The sequence below is a fragment of the Artibeus jamaicensis genome, unplaced genomic scaffold (genome assembly GCF_021234435.1).
Source record: "Artibeus jamaicensis isolate MK-2021 breed Jamaican fruit bat unplaced genomic scaffold, CSHL_Jam_final contig_908, whole genome shotgun sequence".
In the NCBI taxonomy this organism is placed as follows: domain Eukaryota; kingdom Metazoa; phylum Chordata; class Mammalia; order Chiroptera; family Phyllostomidae; genus Artibeus; species Artibeus jamaicensis.
In genome coordinates, this window is record NW_026522009.1 from 3,707,038 (window position 1) to 3,729,316 (window position 22,279).

Sequence of the window (22,279 nt, forward strand, 5' to 3'; positions counted from 1 at the left end):
GTTCGATTCCCAGTCAGGACACATGTCTGGGTCACGGGGCAGATCATCCCCAGTAGGGGGTGAGCATGAGAGGCAACCACACATTGATGTCTCTCTCCCATTTTCTCTCCCTTCCTCTGTCTCTAAAAAATAAATAAATGAAATATTAAAAAATAAAAACCAAAACTTTATATCAGTCTCCATCTTCAGGTATAATAAATACATAAACAGAAAAAGACTTCTTAAAATGAGTATGATTTTACACTTAATCTTTATTTTAGTAGCTTTAGGGTCTGACTTTCAAGTAAGTCTCAGAAAAACATTCCTAAGTTTTTCATATTAAATATGAAAACCCTATTTCCTTTGTATCACACTTTCACCAGAAATAAAGATTATGTGGTTTGGCTTTTTGTCGACTGCTTTAGTAGTGATTCACATATAATGAAATTCAATGCTAATTCATTTTCTATGGAGCTGACCCTTGGCTCCTATGGCTAATAAGCAGGTATTACTAGACTACAGCCAGGATTTAGTGAATCAGATCATTAAGGAAAGACTATTTTTACATATCTACTTCAAGCTTTTCACTTTCTGCCTCTTTTTCCAATTGGAGCTTTTTATTTTGATTCATGGTTTCCCCCCTACTTATTAACTACATTTAGTATTGACTGTTTATTTCTACTTTAAAAGTTTCACTATCGTAAGACCTGGTATAATGTTAGAAGAAAATAAATCGCATTAGGAATTGCACAATAGGCACCCTTAAAAAATGTGCTCAAATTATAAAACTACTCATAGTTGATAAAATGACTTTGTTTTGGTTTTGTGTTTTCTTGATGCCATCGATTTCACATTAAGATTTTTTCATTAATTAAGCACATACATATTGAGCTATAGCAATTATTCTAGATGCTTGGAAGAGAACAGTGAAAAAACCCTACATACTCCCCGTTTTCCTGGAGCTTACATTCTACTGAAATTTGCACATAAACATTCTTTTCACAATGTAGAGTTGTAACTTTCTTCCTCTTCACCCCAGCATCAATTTATTCTTGTCTTCACACCGACTAACCAGTACACTTAGCTAGCTTTGCACCTGAAAAACAGTGATAGGTGGTCTGTAAACAATGATCTTGCAAGTCATCGCCGATTCCACAGCTATTAGAAGGAAAGGTTTTAAATCAGAAGTTAGTTAGAGGGAAGTGGAATAGACAGGGTGTATAGAACCTTGGAAAACAGCATCAGTATTCAAAGAAACCTGAGTAAACTGGGAGACAACCAGAGACAAACTCAACAGACTTTAGCAGTCAAGTGAAATGCAGCATAGCTCAAGAGTAAAGTCAAAAGTAACTACACATAAAAGGCAGAAAAAGACAGGTTCTTTACAAGTTTAAGGGCGAAAGACCTGGGCATTGGCAACAAGCTGTTTATTTTTCAACACAGTGATTGCCACCTTTCAAGGTATAATTGAAATGCCTAAAGGTGAATGGGGAATGTAGTAACCATGTGGTAATAACTCCTAGGAAAACCGCACTTGTTTTGGAGAGTAACAGAAAGAATGATCTCTTTAAGTCACTGTAAGCCTTGAGTGTCCAGGAAAAGCATGAAAAATAATTGACTTCTTTCAACAAATTAATCAAATGAATATGTGGTTGGCTATTGGCTGATATCTCTCTTTCTTTAGAACCAGCAAACCCCATAGAGCTTTTCCATAACTATACTCCGTGCAAAACACTAATCACAAACTCAACATTCTACTTTGGATTTCCTGTTACTGAGCCCTTGCTTGAATTATAACTTTCCATATTCAGGACTGAAGTTAGTTTCAGTAACCTTGATTGCATTGGTTTCAAATAGTGCACGGTGTATAATAGTGAGTGATAGTAAAAAATAAATTACAATTATTTTTCTATTAGAAAAAGGCCCTCAATACCAAGGATAAAGAGGACAATGTTTCATTAAGTTTTCAATTAATTAACTGATCCTGCGTTGTACCTAGATTTGAGGAAGCACACAACTGAAGCCATGTCGCAGAGACTGAATATTGTCCCGTTTTGCCAACATTGTGTCATGGCACAGTCGTGTGCCCATAGCGTTTCTGCCATTGTTGCTGGCCTTCCTGCCTTACCGGGGACTGATCATAAATACAATGAACTTTGAAAGTCTGTCATCCTAGAGTTCTGCAAAATAGGAAGGTCACTTGAATAGAACATTTTCAGATCATGTTTGGGGAAAAAAACTGTCTTCTTTCCTACATTAATAGTTACACAGATAAAAGTACTTTAAAGTACATCCCCAAACTTTTTTTTAAAGTTAGAAAAATCTGAAAAGGAATTTTGTGCTGTAAAAGATATAACCAGATGGGTTCTTTAGGAAAATGTTGATAGCTTTACTATAATTTTATTATTCCATTTTGGTATGATTACGGTGTTTTGTTGCTGTTGTTCTGCTATTCTTAAATTTTCATAAATTGAATGATAAACAAAAACCAAAGTATTAAATCACCAGCTTCTTGCTTTTGCTTGGTTCAACACAACTGAATGCTTTCTTTATTCTAAAGCACAGATTATCATCTTTTTAAAATGTCTTTTATATTTCATTTATTTTTATAGAGGTATGATTGATATTTGACATTATATTAGTTATAGGAGTGCAAAATAATAATTCCATATTTATTTTGCTAGTTAACCACACCAGTGAGTCTGGTAAACACCTGTCATCATAGTTACAAAGTTTCTTTGCTTGTAATGAGAACACTTAAGCAGATCACTTTCCTTTACGTCAGCTTGGGAAAAAAATGTATAAAAAAACAAAGGAATTTTTTATTCTATAAACTGTATAAAGGGGAAAAGTAGCCTGCAATCTTCTCAACCTACTGTTTGTTTTCCAATTAGTTTAAATGAAATAATGTGTAGTGATGAAGAGAAATACATAGAAATGTGGATATAAATCCCAGCCACAAAGATTTACCCCTCTTTTGATCTGTGACGGATTGTAAAGAATATGAACTATTTTATATTTTTAAGGTTTTTACCCTAGTTTATATTGTTACTCATATCTTTCATTTTCTATTAAAATGCTTAGAGTAATGTTAGAAAGTAATGATTTTATTAGAAAATAACTTTCTCTTTTACTTGAAAAATAGACTAGAATAATAAATATGTAGTAGCAGGTATAACTTATATGTAATTTGCTTTTTAAAAATTTTGTGCAGACCAAATTCTATATCTAATAATTAATCTGAAATGTCAATATACATGTTTAAGATGTATAATATATCATTTCTTAAGTGAAAGGCACTATAGCCAACTCTTTTTTTAGCTTTTTGTATTAATTTTTATATATTTAATTTGCTAATGGGAAATAATATCCTGTTACATCCATTATATGATAAATTGATGATCTTCCTTTGCAATGTATAAAAATATTATATAATATCAGCCAATAGTCATTAGCACATATTAAAAATTTTGATTCTAGTTCTATGCTCATTCTTGTCGGATGTATAAGATGCAAACACGTTTATTTTTTTTTTTCCTGAACAAACTGAAGCTTTCCAGTTCTACAGATCTGACAAGCTATACTGTCCTTTAAATGAAGAGGTGTTAACTACACAGGTTGGAGGTTAAAATATTTGTTATTTGACTGAGAATTTACCATATAGCAAAAAGCTATGATTTCAACAGTTTATTACTCTCAGGCCAAATTTTTTCTTCTCATTTGTGTAACATACTCTACAAGTGACTAAATGTTTATTTATTTATTCAACATCAATTACATATTCCTTTGAGATCATTGTGGATTCACTGGCAGTCATACGAAATAATACAGACATCATCTACCTTTTACTGGGTTCCCCTCAAAAATATCCTATAAAACTATACTATAATATCACAACCAGGATATTGACACTACTACAATTCTCCAATCTAATTCAGATTTCTTCAATTTTTTTTATATTTATATGTATTTGTGTGTTTAGTTCTATTGTAAAAGAATGTTTTATAATGTATGAAGTCTGTCCAAAAGGTATCCAGCCATGTAATAGGAAAAATAGAAATATTTATTGATGATACAAGATACAAAAAACATGTATGTAGAACAATGACGCCTCAGTTCCCATCAAAGTAGGTACCTTGGGACCTCACACAGTTCCAATTGCCATCAGCTGCCCTGACATATTTTCCTGAATTTCATTGATATTCTGAAATCTCTTTTTTTAAAAGGTGATTTTAGTTTTGGAAAAAGCCAGAAGTTTCAGGGCACCAAATCTGGGCTGTGGGGGGGCTGAGTCATCTGAGTTATTCTGTTTCACAAAAAAACTTTTCATGAGACATGATGCATGAGCATTGTCATGATGAAGCTGCTAATCACCAGTTTCATAGCTGCAGCCTTCTGAATCGTCCAGGTCATTTCTATGTAAGAATGTTCAAGCTTAACACAAAATTTAATGCAGGTTCATTGCTCTGCTTGCTCAGTCATTTTGAATATGATGGCCACACAGTATATGTGGTTACTCAACAGTGTCTACTGCTCCCACTGAAAAGTACAGTGAAGTCGTCATTGTTCATGCATGCACATTCCAATCCACTTTCCTTGACTGCCAGGTTACATGGATGTGGCACAAACTGTTTTCAATATATTAACAATGGCTGGACTTTTTCCAGACAGACCTTGTATGCCACCAAAATCAAGATCCAGAGTAGTTCCAATTAACACAAGAATGCTTCACGCTGCCCTTTTATGACTGTACCCCCTCACTTCCCCCTTTCATCTCTAACCCCTTGCAATTGCCAACATATTCTTCATTTCTATAATCTTGCCATTTTCAGAATATATATGTATGTACATGTGTGTATGTATATGTGTGTATATGTGTACTTACATATATATACAAATATACATGTGTGTAGATAGATGAATAACTGAACCATATAGTATATAACCTTTGGATTTATCTCTTTTATCGGTATAATTCTCTACAGATTCATCGGCTATTACATGCCTCAGTGTTTACTTTTTATTACTGAGTCCTGTTCCATGGTATGAATGCATCACAGACTGTTTTAACTGTTCACCAGTTAAAGGACATCATGACTGTTTCCCATTATGTGCTCTTGCAAATAAATCTGCCATGAACATCCATCTGCAGGTTTTTGTGTAAACATTAATTTCCGTTTCTCAGTTGAATATCCAAGTGTACAATTGGGGGATGGTATGGTAATTGTACTTTCAGTGTTATAGGAAACTGTTAAAATGTTTTCCAGCCCCGGCTGGTGTAGCTCAGTGGATTGAGCACGGGCCTGCGAACCAGACAATCGCGGTTCGATTCCCAGTCGGGGCACATACTGGGGTTGCAGGCTGGTTCCCTGCAGGCCAGTTCCCAGCAGAGGACGCATGAAAGGCAACCATACATTGATGCTTCTCTCCCTCTCTCCTTCCCTTCCCCTCTAAAGATAAATAAATAAAATCTTTAAAAAAAAAAATGTTTTCCGGAGTAGCTATACTGTTTTACATTCCCTCCAGCAAAATCTGAGTGATCGAGTTCCTCTTCATCCTTGCCAGCATTTGCTTGCCATTATCACCATTTTTATTTTAATTATGTAATGATGTCTCATTGTGATTTTAGTCTGTTTTTCCCTAAGAGCCAATTGAAATTCTTTTCATGAGCTTGTTTGCCATCCTTACAGCTCTTCCATGAAGGGTCTGTTTATGCCTTTGCCCAATTTCTAACTGAAAAAAATTTGTGTGTGTTTTGTTTGTTGGTTTTTTATTGTTGACTTTGAGAGTTATTTCTATATTCCAGATACTCTTTGTTGGTTGCAAATATTTGTAATTTGCAAATATTTTCACCTCATTTATAGATTATACTTTTATTCTTTTCCATATCTAAATTAGCATATACTAGTATGTTCCCCTTGTGTCTATACAATGTGTTTTCTTTTCCTCAATCATTTTTCTTTCTTCATCATCTAACATTAATACATTCTGTATATCATTTCCATGCCTGCCCTAATTATATTTAATAAAACTGCTCATCTGATTTTTTTTTTTGCTTTTTGATTAAGTGGCTTTTGAGGGTAGGAGGTTGCAACTCATACTGATGGTATGTTAGAAAATAAGAATATCTTCTGTTCACAAGAGAAGAAATAATCTAACCTTGTAACTTTGGTCTGCCAAAGTCCAAGCAACCAGTTGGAAAATGGAAAATAGAATTATATATATTTGCTTGATACCACGAAGCTAACATTTTATTTTAAATATTTTAAAATAATATTCATATGATCATTTTATGAGATTTGTATATTCACTTAATTAGTATGCTTACTATGGTGTACTAATGAGAGTGATTATATTTTATTTTATTTTAATTGAATATATTACTCTTCATACAATTTTTAAATATGTCAGAATCTTCTGTCGTGTCAACAACTGCTCTCCAAATGAGTGTCTGATCATAAATGTTGCTGTTTCTGCTTTTTTACTTTTATTGAAAACAACCCAAGGGTTTCTGTGAATGAGGGTATGTTTTATTTAATTTTAGCCTTTCTTTGTTTTTAACTTTTTTCAGCTTTTATTTTGTGTTTTGTCTTTTGTTTGTGTGAAAGACTCAACTTTGCTTTTTTTAATTTTTATTTTTAGCAAGCATGGGAATATACTCTTGCTTATACTTTGAAAAAAAGAATACCCTAAATGTGGCTTAATCAACACTGTATATCATTTTATTTCTTTCCCATCGACGCGAATATGTGCATTGTTGGAAACGTGTGCTTTAGCAGCCTATATTTTTTAGTCTAATTAGCTGCCTGCCTATAATCAGGGCTATATCAACTGTTGTCATTCTAAATGTTTCCTTCCTTTTTTTCAAACACATTTGCCTGATTGACCTTTTTTTTCTCTGTCTTTCTATGGGGCTGCTCCAGGAGCCATGGCTAATCATCTTATAAGCAATGCTCTGCTTCGTCCGCATGGTACTAACAATCCCTATAATACATTGCTTGGGGAACCGGCGGTCTGTAACAACCCTTCTGCCAGCATGTACAACGCACAAGGTGTGCTGGAGTTTATCTTGTTTTTTTCAAGTGAGAGTCCCATTTTATGTAGCTTTTATGGCCACATTCTTTTTTTCTTTCCTTCCGCCTGCCTTTTCTTTCTTTTGGAAGCAGACACACAGATTTCTTTCACTTTCCACCCCTCTTGGTGCTTTTATTTTCCATTTTCCTTAGGCTTTCCATTTCCATTTCCAAGAAATGGAGTTCTTCCTTCTGGTAAACAAATGCTTGTTTCATCAATATGCGTTTGCTTCTTTGTAATGTTATAAAATGTGTTGTGACTTGTCAATACTTTTCTTGTTGTTGATTGATTTCTATAATAAATACCTATGCATTTATTTTGAGAAATGAGATATTTACCTAAGGTAAGTAGGATTAACACTTGAGCCACTGGTCTCAATGTTCCAAGATCAAGTAAATAGTTGCACTATTATACGTTGAAGCACATTCTAAGCACAAAACGTCAGTACTGATCAAGTATTTATACTGACTCCAGAGAACATTGAACTGATCTGAAACATGGAGCAAAGACGAGTGAATGGGACATAGCAGATCAGGCTCTACCCCAGCTTCCCATTGCCCATGTGAGCTGGTTCCGGAAGGTTACAATAATCTGGGTTTTATTGTGTCTACATGTTCAGAACAATACTTTTTGAACATAGTTCCTCTATATCCTCTGGTTTTAAATGATATAAAATTTAATTGTCTATGAAACGAATAAGCATAAATCTCTTTAAACCATTTACAATATGGTTTAAATTTATAATATTGTAAATATTTGTAAAAATTGGTAAAAATATTGTAAAAATTTATAATATTGTAAATATTGAGATATTTACAATATTGAAGACAAGATATTGAAAATACCTATATCATATGTAAAGAAAACACAGGAAAATATTCAAATAAAAAGTTTTTTAAAGAATAATCCTAGTCACTGATCTACTTACTTAAAACTTCCAAGCTTTATATAGAAACTTCCAAGATTCCTTCTATTTGGATGTGATAGATTAGCAGTATTTTACATTTCCAGTTTTGAATAAATTTTTATTACCTTCTGTAAGAATCTCTGAAGGAGTTTTTTGTTTGTTTTTCTTTCTCAGTCAGAGGTAAAAGATTAGGGACATGAGATCATAAAATCTGGAGTGAATCCTTATTCTGGAAAAGCATGCTTGTTTCACCGTGGCCTTTGGCTATCTAAAACAATCTGAGCTTCCACTTGATACCTGGCCAAATACAAAGGATGATTTCAAATTATTTCTGAATATCAATGTCAGTAATTCAGAAGTATCTTCAGGAGCACAGATGTTTGTCAATAGGAGAGCATAATTAAGCCAGCTTTAAATTCGATCAGCCTTCTTAAGGCCCACACGTCCAGGAATCAGAGTTTTGGAATCAGAAGAAGGAACAGAGCGCATTGGGTCTTCTTTACAACACTGCTGGAATTCTGTCAGCCTGCACTAAAGTATTTTCTCTACTGGGACCTTTTCCAGCTCAGGATTTCATATACAGTTGACTCTTCAACATCAGGGGATAGGAGCACCCAACCTTCATATGTGGCTTTTGACTCCCCCCAAACTTTACTCCTGATAGTCTGCTATTGACTAGAAGCATTATCAATTACATTTGCAATCTATTAACACTTTGTGTGTTATATGTATTTTATAATGTAGTCTTACAATAAACCTAGAGGAAAGTGTTAAGAAAATCATAAGGAAGGGAAAATACATTTACAGTATTTATTGAGAAAATCCATGGATTAGTGGACCCATGCAATGCAAACCCTTGCTGTTCAAGGGTCAACTGAATTCAGCTGTTGAAATGCTCCATTTGTTGCATATCTATTTTTTCCTTCCACTGAGCTGAAATTTGCCTCTGGCCATGACACTTAAGATTTGCCCTCTAGAGCAAAGAGCAAAGAGTTATGCTCTTTGTGGCCATACTTTAAGTACTTGAAAGCAGCTAAGCTGTGTTCTTTCAGTCCTCCATGTCCCTGACAACATAACCTCAGTAGCATCCATACAAGATAGTTTCTAGGTCCTTCTTCATGGTCATCCCTCCCCTAAATTTTCTCGCATTTGTCAATGTCCCTATTTCATCGTGTCCTTCAACAAACTGTTCATTACACTATGCACCAGACATGGTTTGACAGAACAGTTTAGCAGACCTTATAATGGACTTTATAAAAAATGGTATGAGACAGAATTACTTGCATCATCATAAACATTTCAAAGTATGCTGGCATAGTAAGTTTTGAAAGATATTACATGAAGATTTACAGCATATCCACAAATTGAAACTATTTTACAGTATTCACACAAAAAGTTGTTGGAAATTGTTTTAAAACAAGTAATCAATTTAGATCACATTTTAGTCAGCTTCTTTGCTTATTCTGATATAATTTTAGTGTCTATGTAATAAAAAGTTAACAATTACCATTTTATATGTTTTTTCTAATTCAGTACCTACCTTCTTGTCTTATTTTTATTGATATTCTAAATTAGTAGGTTTTTCTAAGGTTGGAACGCTTCTATAAACACTCTAAAATTAAAATTTTTATGATGCAAACTGTAAAATAATAACATATAGACTTAAAATTTTAGTTTTATGGAACTATTACTGGGCATTGCTATTAAGAGTACCATTTAATACACAAAGGATTTTTCTGAATGGATTTGTAGTTTATGCCAGTAAATTAAATAAATTTTACTGAATTTCTTAAATATAGTAAATAATTTGATTGTTTTTCAGAGTCAGAAGTGCAATGGTTCAGCTATGTGATGTTTTAATATTTTTAAGATGTTAAACTATGGTAGTGCTTAAAATAACTCTTTTTACCACTGATCCAAAAATTAATCTTGGTGATTGTCATATTGCTACTAACCTTATGTTTTCAGATGAATGCATTTGTATTCTTACTGGCAAGGTGAAATCTTACATGCAATATAGGTGACTCGGTATGTACTAGAGTGGTTTATATTGAATTGCCGCTTGGTTCTGTTCTATGGGTCCTCTGATTCAGTTGCACCAATGCCATCAAGCAGGGAAGCATTCAGATTTAAAGTATCCATTTTTACTTGTAGTGCCTTTATTTAAAATATATAAAGCTGTGTTTATAGTGTTTACTGAATTAGGATTGAAGATAAATAATATACTTTTATCATACTGGATTTAGATTGTGGAAACACTTAAAACTTCATGCATAGTATTTCTGGGCCATTATCTTCTGCAAAAACTGGGCAATTCAATTTTTGTGAGATCAGTTTCTTATAGAAAAACTTGTTCACAAAAGATAAGAAAGAAGTCAAAATTTCATAAAATAATTTCTATTTTAAAGTAATTTAATTCAATTCTGAAACTGTAGACACATATCCTTATGATGGGACAGAGTGACGAACATATTACAGACTATAGTTTGTAAGAATACAAGGTTTTATTATAAAATACATAAATAAATATTCAAAGCCTAAGGCAGATAGGAAGAGAAAGAGACAATACCCAGAGCAAACCCAGAAGATTCCCTGTCTGACCCCACTATTCACAGGGTGCTAGATAAGGCTTGGCCTCTCTTGGTTGTAGTTTCCTCATCTCTGAAAAGCAGGAATTGAACTTCTTATCTCTCATGCGCTTTTGGTTCTAAAACTCTGTCTTTTAAGGAGGGAGCCGTAATGAATCTGCAAACGATTTTCCTCTGTGCTTTATTGTTTGGCTTTTGATTTCCAGTTCTCTTTTTAAAGCTATTTTGAAAACATAAAGAAATCCCTCTGCATTTTGAAATATCGTTAGCCTTTTGCTGAGCAAAAGCAAATAAACATTTAAAGTACAAACACCTTATTTATAAAGCAGTAGTTAAATTGTAGCAAGTCAGAATCCCTTGAAATGATCTAGCCCCATGACTTTTCTGGAGGTTTGGGTGTTTTCTTGGGGGGAAGGGAATGAGTTTATCTTCCTATAAACAAAATCAGCAAGAGTAGTTCTTTTGACCTGATTAAAACATGGGATTTAAAAAATAATTTTGCTAGGACTGTTTTCAGTAAGTCAGCTCAAAAAAGTTTGATTGCATATGACTGTGCAACTACTCAGAAGAAATCAATATTGATGGTGGTATGTTTCCCCTCCTCACATTTTCTCGATACAGAATAATGATTGGATTTAACCTTTTTTTTCTTCATAGTTAAACAACTCTTGAATGTGAACTCCGGAAGTGACAGTATTGATCAGTATTATTCACAAATGAAAAGAAACATTTGTAAAAGTATAGTAGAAGGAAAATAATCTTTGTAAATGGAAAGAGAAGATACGGGAAAAATTATGAAAACCTTCAACTATAGTTTGCTGTTTGTATATAAGCTGAAGACTATAATTTTACTGAAAAAGTTTCAATTTAATGGCATTTCTTAGGAGCAAGCATTTTTTAACATGCACACGTACACATACATATACATATATATATTAAAATATAGTTGTGGAAATAGTCATGACTTTCCCTGAAATTTTTACTCTCTTTGGTTGGTATGATAGTCTTTAAAAAAATGTGTATTTGTTCGAAATCTACAAACTGCAGGAATGCTATTAAAGATTCATTTTATTAGCATGTATTAAGGGGGGGGTTCTTATTTTCTAACTAACATTTCAGTATTTTTAATTAAGATAAACCATGTAACACAGACTCATAAATTTGGGGACAGTGGAAATTATTCCTTTGACTCTTTTTTCTGCATATCATCAATTTGCTTTTTACTCATGTTTCTTCTACTGTCGCTGTAAGCTTACTTGTTGTTTTTTCTTTCTTTTTCTTCACGCTGTCGTTTAGAGCCCTACAGAGAGACAAGTATGGGAGTAAAGCTAAACATTGCATATCAAATGTAATTTTTTTCAGTTCACTTTTATTGCATCACATATAGATGATGTAGTTATTAAAAACAGTTCATCTCACAATTTAAAAACTAAAGAACCTATAAACCGACTTATATTAATATGTTAATAGAGATTAGACGCTTTTGTTGTCTGATTCTTTTACTGTGTCACATAATCAGCATAGTTGTTAAGTCTCATGTAATGTTTGTGTGAGTTAAATTGTTTTTAAATGAAGCATTTATTTTTGCTAATTCACAAACTTTTCATTTTTATTGGTACATTCCATCATACAAGTGTATGTCATATGCAACATACCCACTTTAATTTTACCATGGCTGTTTTCAACCTGCACCTAATGCATTGACAACAGAAATGATAAAAACGTTTCAATGCATCAGTTGCTCGACCATAACCATCACGCATTCTCTGCAGCAGCGATCACCCATCACATACGGCCCTTTAAAAAGCATTTCCTTTTTTTTCTGGACATTGTGGATTTGTCTACAAGATATCTTATAACATGAAAATAAATTGCTTCACCCTATGTCTGTGATGGCTGCTTTTTTGTGTATTTTATGCATTGCTGTTTTTGAAAACTGTGACTTGAATACAGAGTACTCATCGGAAGTGTATGTAAAAATTGACATATTTGGGGCACTTTATTTAAACCAGCAGTGAACAATTCAGTTTGGATAAACATCACTGCATCACAGACATAGAATGAATGCTGTATTTTCACAAGTTAGCAGTATATTGAGAGGTTTAATAGAATTCTTCAATTAATTGTTCTGTAAAGAAATACCTTTGCTTATTTACCACTTACTTAATTGAATGTTTGTTTAATTTTCTTTCGTGGTTGCATTTGAAGTGAGTTATGAAATTATTATAGATTCTTGGATTTCTGTTCCTTTAGAAGAATGGAAAAACTTGAATAAGCATGTGTTCAAATTTGTTTCACTACAGCTGTTCCTTCCCAGAATACAATGTTTAATCTCTTCTTAGACCCAGAGTTTAATATAATATACAAAGTCATCACTCATTATGAAATGGAAACACTATGTTTTTAGAAATCAAATTCTGTGTCTTTACACATTCTTTTGTAGTATTATCTAATGACCCTAAGTAATTACTAATGGGTTAATATAAAATAGCAACCAAAATGCTTGTAGCAGGAAAAAAAAGGAGAAAGTAATGACAAATATTTTTGTCTTACAAGTTCCTATGTGCAAATTACTTTGATGTGCCATTTATTTGACTAAACATTATTTTATGACTACATCATTCTGACAAATTAAAAGTAATCCTTATGTGGTTTTCTATGTAGGGATTATTTTTAGTATTATAAAATTATATATCAAATTATTAGAAACTGCTTGATTCTTTCACTTTGACCAGTATAATTAAAATACCACACAGAAATTATGTTACTGTTATATCTATTTCAGTGTTAAAACAACATGTTAAATCAAAGGTAATTAATTATTACATTGACTTTGATGTGTATAAATTGAAAGCTGAAACCCGAATTTTGCATTATTTTTTCTAAGTTCTAATGAAATAGACTTTAAATAATTTTAGGCAGTATTTGTTTGTAAATTACAAATTCATAGTTTTTTACATTTATTTAAAATCCATCTTTTCCATTTATAAGATTTCTATCAATTTTCCAAATATATAGATAGATATGTATATTAGATTTAATAGTGTTTTTTGTTTATTTCCAAACATTTTATACTTAATTTAAAATGCTAGCAATTTATACATGCTTCATAGTCATCTGTTTTTGCTTTTGTGTTTGTGTGAGTTCTTTGGGTACTTGGATATAAATGTCATAGTGTTTTGTCATTCTTTTTTTCCAGAGGGGCTTCTGAACAATGCCAGGGATACAAGTGTCATGGATACTCTACCACTGAATGGTAACCATGGCAATAGTTACAGCATTGCCGGCGGCGAATACCTGAGCAACTGTGTGCAAATCATAGACCGAGGCTATAACCATAACGAGACCGCCCTAGAAAAAAAGATTCTGAAGGAACTCACTTCCAACTATATACCTTCCTACCTGAACAACCACGAGCGCTCCTGCGAACAGAATAGGAATCTGATGAACAAGCTGGTGAATAACCTCGGCAGTGGGAGTGAAGATGATGCCATTGTCCTGGATGATGCCACTTCCTTTAGCCACGAGGAGAGTTTGGGTCTGGAACTCATTCATGAGGAATCCGATGCTCCCTTACTGCCCCCAAGAATTTACTCCACAGAGAACCACCAGCCACACCATTACACCAGAAGGCGGATCCCCCAAGACCACAGTGAAAGTTTTTTCCCTTTGCTAACCAACGAGCACACGGAAGATCTCCAGTCACCCCATAGGGACTCTCGCTACACCAGCATGCCGGCACTGGCTGGTGTGCCTGCTGCAGAGAGTGTTACCACCAGCACCCAGACCGAACCCCCACCGGCCAAATGTGGTGATGCCGAAGATGTTTACTACAAAAGCATGCCAAACCTAGGCTCCAGAAACCACATCCATCAGCTGCACACCTACTACCAGCTAGGTCGCGGGAGCAGTGATGGATTTATAGTTCCTCCAAACAAAGATGGGACCCCTCCAGAGGGAAGTTCAAAAGGACCTGCGCATTTGGTCACAAGTCTATAGAAGATGAAAGAAATTTAAATCGACAAAACTGCTAACACCTGGTTGACTGTTCTGAGTTGCTATAAGCAGTGGTAATAATATGTGTACTCCTAAATCTTTATGCTGTTCTTGAATGACAAACACAAACTCTCAGACTTCTTCTTTTTTTTTTTTTTTTTTCCAACTGGGATTTTTAGGTCAGCCCAGGGGAGAAAGGTAACTGCTGAAATTCCCCGGCACCCTGTCCTTTCCTGTCCTTTCCCCGCTCAGATGGAGACTTCATTATGTTAATGAACGAGATATGAAGAAAATGGCGCTCATTGTGGCCTTGTTGAATGATGTTGTGTTTGTTCTAACATCTCTGATGCTCTGTTACTATAATTACAAGGACCTGATTTTTAAAAGGCCAGAAGAGTTGTTGGAAATTAGTAACAATGCTGCATCTAGATTGGAGTGCTGCACAAGCAAACATAAAAGCAAAGCAAAACTGTATCGCATAGTGATTTTTAGTCACTCTCAACCTGAGTTCATCACAGTGGTAATAGCTGTGGTATACAAAATAAAACAACAAAATTAATAACAACATGGAAGGGAATTCTAGGATTATATGCTAAATGCATATTTAATGATTTGCTGTATTAACTGATGATAAAACTAATGGCAGAGAAAAATGAACAATTTCTATGTAATGTACAGATACTAGCATTGCACATATAGTCTGCTTTCTGTTCCTCCAGAATTTGAGTCCTGTTAATGTAGTGCAAAAAAAAAAGAGAGAGAGAGAGAGAAATTTTCTTTTTCTTTCATGCTGGTCTTGCAAGTTTGTCTACCAGTAAGAGAGCAAAGTTTTCTTCCTTTTTTGTTTTCTTTCTTTCTTCACTTTTTCTTTCTTTTTAATCTTTTTTTAAAAATTTTTTTGCTTATTTCTTTAGAATGTCACCCGGCAAAAAAATAAGTAAATAAATAAATAAATAAAACTATCACTTTATAAAAATCATTTTCTAGTAATGCAAACAAATTATTTTTTACAAAAAATAAAATAAATAAAATTAGATTTACTTCCCTAACTATATATCTTTATTCAGTAAGAATATTCCAAGAGCATTTTTGCAAATTAGAGCAGGACAAACTTTTATGTTTACAGTGCACATCTGTTGTAATGCAAGTTATTGGGCAAGCAATTCATCCACCAAGATGGTAGCTATGGTTCTAGAAGTCAAGAGGTGTCAATAGAACTAGTGGGGCTTCTGCATGTGAAAAAAATGGTATCCAATAGGCATTAAAGTACCGAATGTTCAGTCTGAACCGAAGTGGGTACCTGCACTACCACTTTTTAAAGGAAATTCACACCCTTGTAGTAAGAATCAAGATCAAGTTATTTTGAAGTGATTTTTTTGGGGGAAAAACCTCTTCTGTTTATTAACAGGAAAATTTATTTATTTGACAGGATTTTAAGTAATGTAGGAAAACAAGAGGTAAATTAGCAGCACATATAATTTTTTTTAAATTTATGATCCATTTTGTATGGTCTCAAAGTTGGATGACCTCATTACTAATATTTGTTGTAAAAGTGAAACTTGTTTGCCAACCAATAAACAACTGATTGAGATTTAGTAGATATTGTATTGATGTATGTACTATATGATTAATTATTCTTTTTATTTTTCTCACCTTTCTTTCCTCCTGTTTTCAGTATATAAACTTAATCCTCTGTGGCCCAAATGAGGCATGAAAAAGAAATCAATCTGCTTAAATGAATAACCTAAGCACAAAATGATACAGCTTTTGCAGACAGACTAAACCAGAAAAAATGGGATGGACATGTTTATGTTGGCTGAAATAAGATGCATAATTTACTTATGAGCAGGTTCATTTATAGGTTACCATGTGGTTATTTATAAACTAGCTGCAGTCTCCATGTGCTTATTATAAAAACCACTCTCAATAAAAGATTTAAGTATTAAATTGGGGGGGAGTGGAGGTAGATCATATTTTTTCCTCCCTTGCGAACCCCATTTTGATGTTAGAAATTTAAATTCACACAATTGGCAAAATGTTGCAAGAAAAAGAGCAAAGAGAATATCCAGTTTCTAAAGATAGTATAAGACATTTTAAGGCTATTTTTTCTTAATGTATATATAAGGAGAAATGAAAGGAAAAATGTCCTTTCAGATAGACTTTCTAGATCTCCAGTTACTGAAGAACATTTATCAGCAGTGCCCAAGCATGGAATCTCGCCTAGGGCAAAGCTAGAATGAATTTGCCAAGTTATAATTTCTCCTGTAGTATGTAATATCTTGGTGATTTCCTTTACTTTTTCTTTTACATTCCTCAGAAAACACCATCCACCTATGATTTCTTAAAATAAGATGGGAAGGAGTAGTTTAGAGACTCACCAATTATATATATATACATATATTTAATTGTGTATATATATATAATTTAAAATATAAGAAAAGAAAACATTTTATGCTGGGTCAGAGTACATCAGAACATTATTATCAACTAAAAATTCCTTATGCATCTAACTTTTTTAGTCCCTTGACATGAGTGTTTTCTGTCTACAGATTTTCTTTAAAATGTAAAGTTTTGGAGAACCACAAACTTTAGCAGGTATTAGATTTCTCACACGACACTATGGCAATATTAGCACCTGAAAGATGATTAGCTTGCCTGGAACAGAGAATCCAATTTGGCAATGAAAGACCCGTTTTTAGACATACTGGAGGTAACGTCAGAAAACAGTAGTGCGGTCTGTGGGTGTTGAGTACCTAAGCTTGTTTTGCCAATCCAGTAGTAATCTCTGTCAGTAAAAAAGCTAGTTTCACAGCTCAGTGAGGAAACTACCTCAATTCAGTTTGCTGATGCTGCCAATTCTGATTTTCTGATATTGCTACCTCCATGCCCACTATCTTTTTTGTTTCATTGTATGGAAGTTTGAAGCAGGTGCCTCCCCAGCTCTCCATAGACCCAGTAGAAGAAAATCTCTTGAACACATACACTGGTGCAGAAGGCCTTCCAGTACTGTCAGGGTAAGGGTGAGGGTAAGGTTTTGGAACTGTCCTACATTATTAACTGGTGCACTTTCTGAGATACTTAAGATCCCAAGACTTTCACAAGAAAAGGTTGTTCCCCCAAGTTTTAGGCAATGATAAGAAAAATAAACAGTGGATAAAGGAGTTAACTATATCCATTTCAACAGAAATTTGTGTATATCTATAATATATTTATTCAGTCCCCTTTGCCCTAGCAGGGGTTGAATTCCTGAACTTGAATCTTTTTTACATGCATTTTCATATGTAACTATTGATAAATTCATAATTTTGAAAGATGTCTTGTTCTTATTACTACATTTGGTTGACTTATTTTTAATACCCTGTGATGTTCATGACCTTATCTGCATATTTCTGATGTGTGTATCTGACATTCCATTAAGAAGTAAATTTGCATAAACAGATATACACATTATCTGAGAGTTATCAAAGTGATGTCAATGAAACAAACTGATTATTACTTCTTAGTGAAATAATGTTTTTATAACATTTTACACTTGAATTTTTTTTTCTCTCTAAGGTCTATTTCACATGAAAATTTATCAGGGCACGGACTGACTGCATGTTTAGTTGATTCAAAAACTGTGGAAATATTGCACAGCTGATGTTCCTAATTGATAATATTTATAGAGAAATCTAAATTTTGTGAAGGAGAAAGTGGTTGGAAATCCAATTAAATTTTTTATCATCTCTCTTTGTTTCCATGTTATTAAAGTTTAAAACTCTATAGGAGAACAGTAAATTATTATACTAAAATAATGGTAATGCCAAAATCCTGGCATAAGAATAATTATATTGAAATAAATATAATCAGTAAAATTAATCAAATGCAAGTAATGGAAATACTCTTAACTTTCTGTTAAAAAATTCACATTGATTCTAAATTAAAATATATTTTATGATCTGTATTTTTAAAGGCCTATTAATCTAAAAATGTTGACGTATTGAAAAATTTTAAAAATTTACTGTTTTTTTATTCTTTAATACTAACAGAGGTGATGAGACTTTTCATAATAATGGAGATAAGCATATATATGTAAATTAGTAATATTTATAACAAACCCATAGACTTGATTTTGGGAAATGATTTTGGGCCTTTTCCCCACATATGTTCAAACCTATTGGCTGGTTTGCTCACTTTAAAATATATTAAAAACTTTAAAGACTGACTTTCTATATTATTATAGTCCAAAAGGGAGGGGAAATATTTTCTGGATTGTCTAAACATCAATTTCAAATTAATCAATAATCATCTCCTGTTAGTAAGAGAGTGATCAGTTTCTAGAAGATGCCCCTCATTATTGTACCAAAGTGCTACTGCTTTGGATGTTTTGGAGAGAAAAATAAAATAAAACACTATGGACCTACATGCATGTCAATGCATGTCAATTCAACTTCAGAGTGAGAAAAAGAACCCAACCCTAATTTGATTTTGAGCAATTCTGAAAATATTGACATAACGTCCTTTCTTTAGCAAAAATATTTGAGATAAAAATAACCATATGTATGATCTTTCCAGAATATTGTAGTAGTACCAAGGTATTAAATTTAAGTAGTTCATGTTTAGTAATTCATAACTATAACTTAAAACACAAACAATTACTATGCATTCCTAACATTTTAAATATATGTTAGATTTCTACACCTCCATAAATTAGTTAGGAACATGGAAGCACAACAGTGAAGCAGCAACATCGCAAAACAGCTTATGGAAGCATTTTTGTGCAAATGAATTCTGCATGAGAAGCCTCTTTGAGCTCATAAAATAGATTTGATGGATCCCAGCTATAAATTTAATTTTGTAATCAGCAATTATGTCTTCTTAAACCATCTGAAAAATATTGTTAGATATCTAAATTTTGTTTAGGCTAGTAGAAATTAAAAAGCATTGATGGCTGCTTCTTCCTGCTTAGGCCATAAGAGGAATCTTTTCTATTTGCTAATTAACCTGATTACTTCCTCTTTGCTTTAAAAAAGAAATTGATCTTTAACTTTCAATTATACACACATCCACCTACTCTGTTTCCTTTTACTCATAGAGTGAAGAGGAAATAGCTTATTTACATATCATGAACTTTGCCATTTTGCAATAAAACAGGTAGTTACTATGGTTTTGCGTATTGTCATTTGAAATAAAGTTATTGCTGTTTGCTCTTTTTTAAAAAAATTAAAATTCTGCACTTCTTTAACGTTTAAAACCTTTTAAGTTATTATTCAAGTGTCTTCATTTCAACTATGTTTTGATGTTTCTTTCTTTTAATATTAGGTCATAGAGATTTTTTCTCATTTAAATGCCCCATTAGAGTATATCAAGGTTAAATGCAAAGTATGCCTATTAAGAAGTCTTGGGAGAGAACTCTGATTTATATGCAGATGTCAAGAAAGACTATACAAAAAAAAAAAGATTGTGATAACCAAGTCTGTTCGGTCACAATATGGGCAGAAGGAGGGTGGAATCAAGTTGGCAAGTTTACAGTGAGGTAGCAGGTCCTAAGTTAGAGTTTCAGATAAAAAATTCCAGGAAAGAAGTAATGAAATAATTAAGAGTGGTAAAATTTTCAAACATGGTGTGAAATTCTATTGGCGTGCTGAAAAAAAATTGGAATTTACCATATTATAATTTTATCCTGCTGACTCCATAGCAAACCCAAACACTTTTAACACTAAATATTTCTTGTCTAGCTACACTTTCTCTCAAGGAAACATAAATATTTTATAAATATTACTTAAATATTAGTATCTTTGCCTCAATTCACTTTCACTCTCTAATCTGCTTACTCTATTGTATGCCAACACAGTTAATGCTACTTATAGCTTTGTACCTTTTAGAGCTTTATTATGAATCTTTCTAATAAACATTGATTAATATTAACTTGGAATTATGTACATTGTGCAAAAGAACTCATAGCCAAACAATATTTATATTACCAGGTAACTCATTATGTATGTGAATATTACTTTGAGGCTGAACAAATAATTACACTTCTGAAAATATTACTCTCAAGTCCTATCTATTCAATTGTTGTAGTCAATTGATAAAAGTCTGCAGACAGTTGTACACATGACGTGCTATCAGAGTACTCCATAATCCAAACGTGTCTAAAAGTATCCCCTATTATCCTCATTCTAGAATACACAAGGAAAGAACTTGAAAGACAAGAGTAAAGCCAACTCTCAAGGATTTAATGTATATCAACATTGTCATTCAGAACAAATAATTTAAAAAATTAGAATGTTTTACTCTGTGATCTAAGGGAGAGGTTAATAAAGATTTATGGTTAGTCTAATATCAGAGAATTTTACATTTTAAAGGTGTAAAGTTTGTCTCAACAGCCCAAGACTGCAGAATTTCACCCTCCATTGGCAAGAAAAATATATTTAAAATTCACACCTAAAGTGGCTTTTGAAAGTTTAAGAATTCCTCTGATTCTTCTCAAGGTAAAAATGGCAAAGAGCTCCTGGCTTCAAAATGAGACATACCATTGACCTCTAAAAATGTTTGGCAAAATTGATGAATGTCATCAACTCTTTTGCAATGCCTAGAGAAGGGTGTCCTCTTACACTGACCACTGTCTTGTCCTTGGGAGCATTTTTTTAATGCCTCGAATTTCGAGTTGTCACAATGTCTTATGTTTTGGATGCCATTATGAATTAAGAAAGATGAAGAAAAACATTTAAAGTTGGTTGTCATGCCTCACTTGAGAATAAAGATTTCCTTTCCCATCCTAAGTAATAAAGGATGATGTGTCTCGGAGCAGAGCTGTAGACAGTCAGACCGTGTTCCTTTGGAAACAAGTCCTCTTTGTATATTCTAACACCGGTCTCTGCCTAACAAACTAAAGAATCAGATTGTGCAGAACTGTAGAAAGAGCTTGGTTTCTCTTCTTTTGGCCTCTGTGAATGCGTGGGAAAGTAGAAAGACAATTTGGAAAAGATTTTCATACTGTTTTCCCACTTGCCAATCGTTAAATCTAATTCAAGATAATATATCTTTTTTAAAAAAAATGGTAGTTTATTTTAAAAACTAATAACTAATTAAGCTATTTCTCACTGATAAGAAAAATAACTTTTTAGGAACAAGAACATAGCTATTGCAGGCTTTGGTCTCTTCGTATTCTCATATATTTACACATGGCATTAATCTTATACACCTACAGATTTCAATCTACTGGATTTTTTCCTTGTACAATCTTTCCAACTTTTTTTCCCCTTTAATGCTCTGTACAATCACATGTAAAATCATGAGCTACAAATCTCAATAAAAAGTGTCAGTAAACAATAAGTGATGTAGTCACTCTTATTATATGGCAGTATCAAAATTTTGCTTTTGGGACAGTGTTTCCAACTGCTGGACTCCTAATACATGTTTCCTGATTTTCCTCACACCCTACTACACTCCTTTTCATACACTGGAAATAAAAGTGAGGTCTTTTTCTAAATTATGTTTTCAGAGAACTGCTGTGTTGCAAGGTTAATTGTTCATTTCAGGAAGGTAGAAAGTTAAATTAACTTACAGTTTGCCTGTAAAGTTGGCCACTAATGAGGTATAATCAAATGTAATCTTACATTCTCTGCCTGATCTTACTTCTCATTGCCAATTGGGGAGGAGGTCACTCAGTCATCATTGAACCTCCGTTCCCAAGGAGAGTTTGGAGATCTGTGCTATGCCACGCCACTCTTCTCTGAATAAAGGTCACAGT

General features: G+C 33.2%; 1 protein-coding gene across 15 annotated transcripts in view; it reads left to right on the top strand.

Annotated features, from left to right (window-relative positions):
- Window positions 1–21,866, top strand: part of ADGRL3 (adhesion G protein-coupled receptor L3) — a 770,297-nt gene extending 748,431 nt beyond the window's left edge. For 14 of the 15 annotated variants that reach the window (XM_053655018.1, XM_053655016.1, XM_053655023.1 and 11 more), the window contains one exon: window positions 13,748–21,866. In XM_053655018.1, coding sequence (XP_053510993.1) covers window positions 13,748–14,547 — 800 coding nt within the window. In that variant the 3' untranslated portion in view covers window positions 14,548–21,866. Of the gene's footprint in view, window positions 1–6,902; window positions 7,032–11,844; window positions 11,863–13,747 lie in introns of all 15 variants that reach the window. The other variant, XM_053655034.1, reaches the window with a different exon arrangement.
- Window positions 21,867–22,279: the final 413 nt, after the last annotated feature.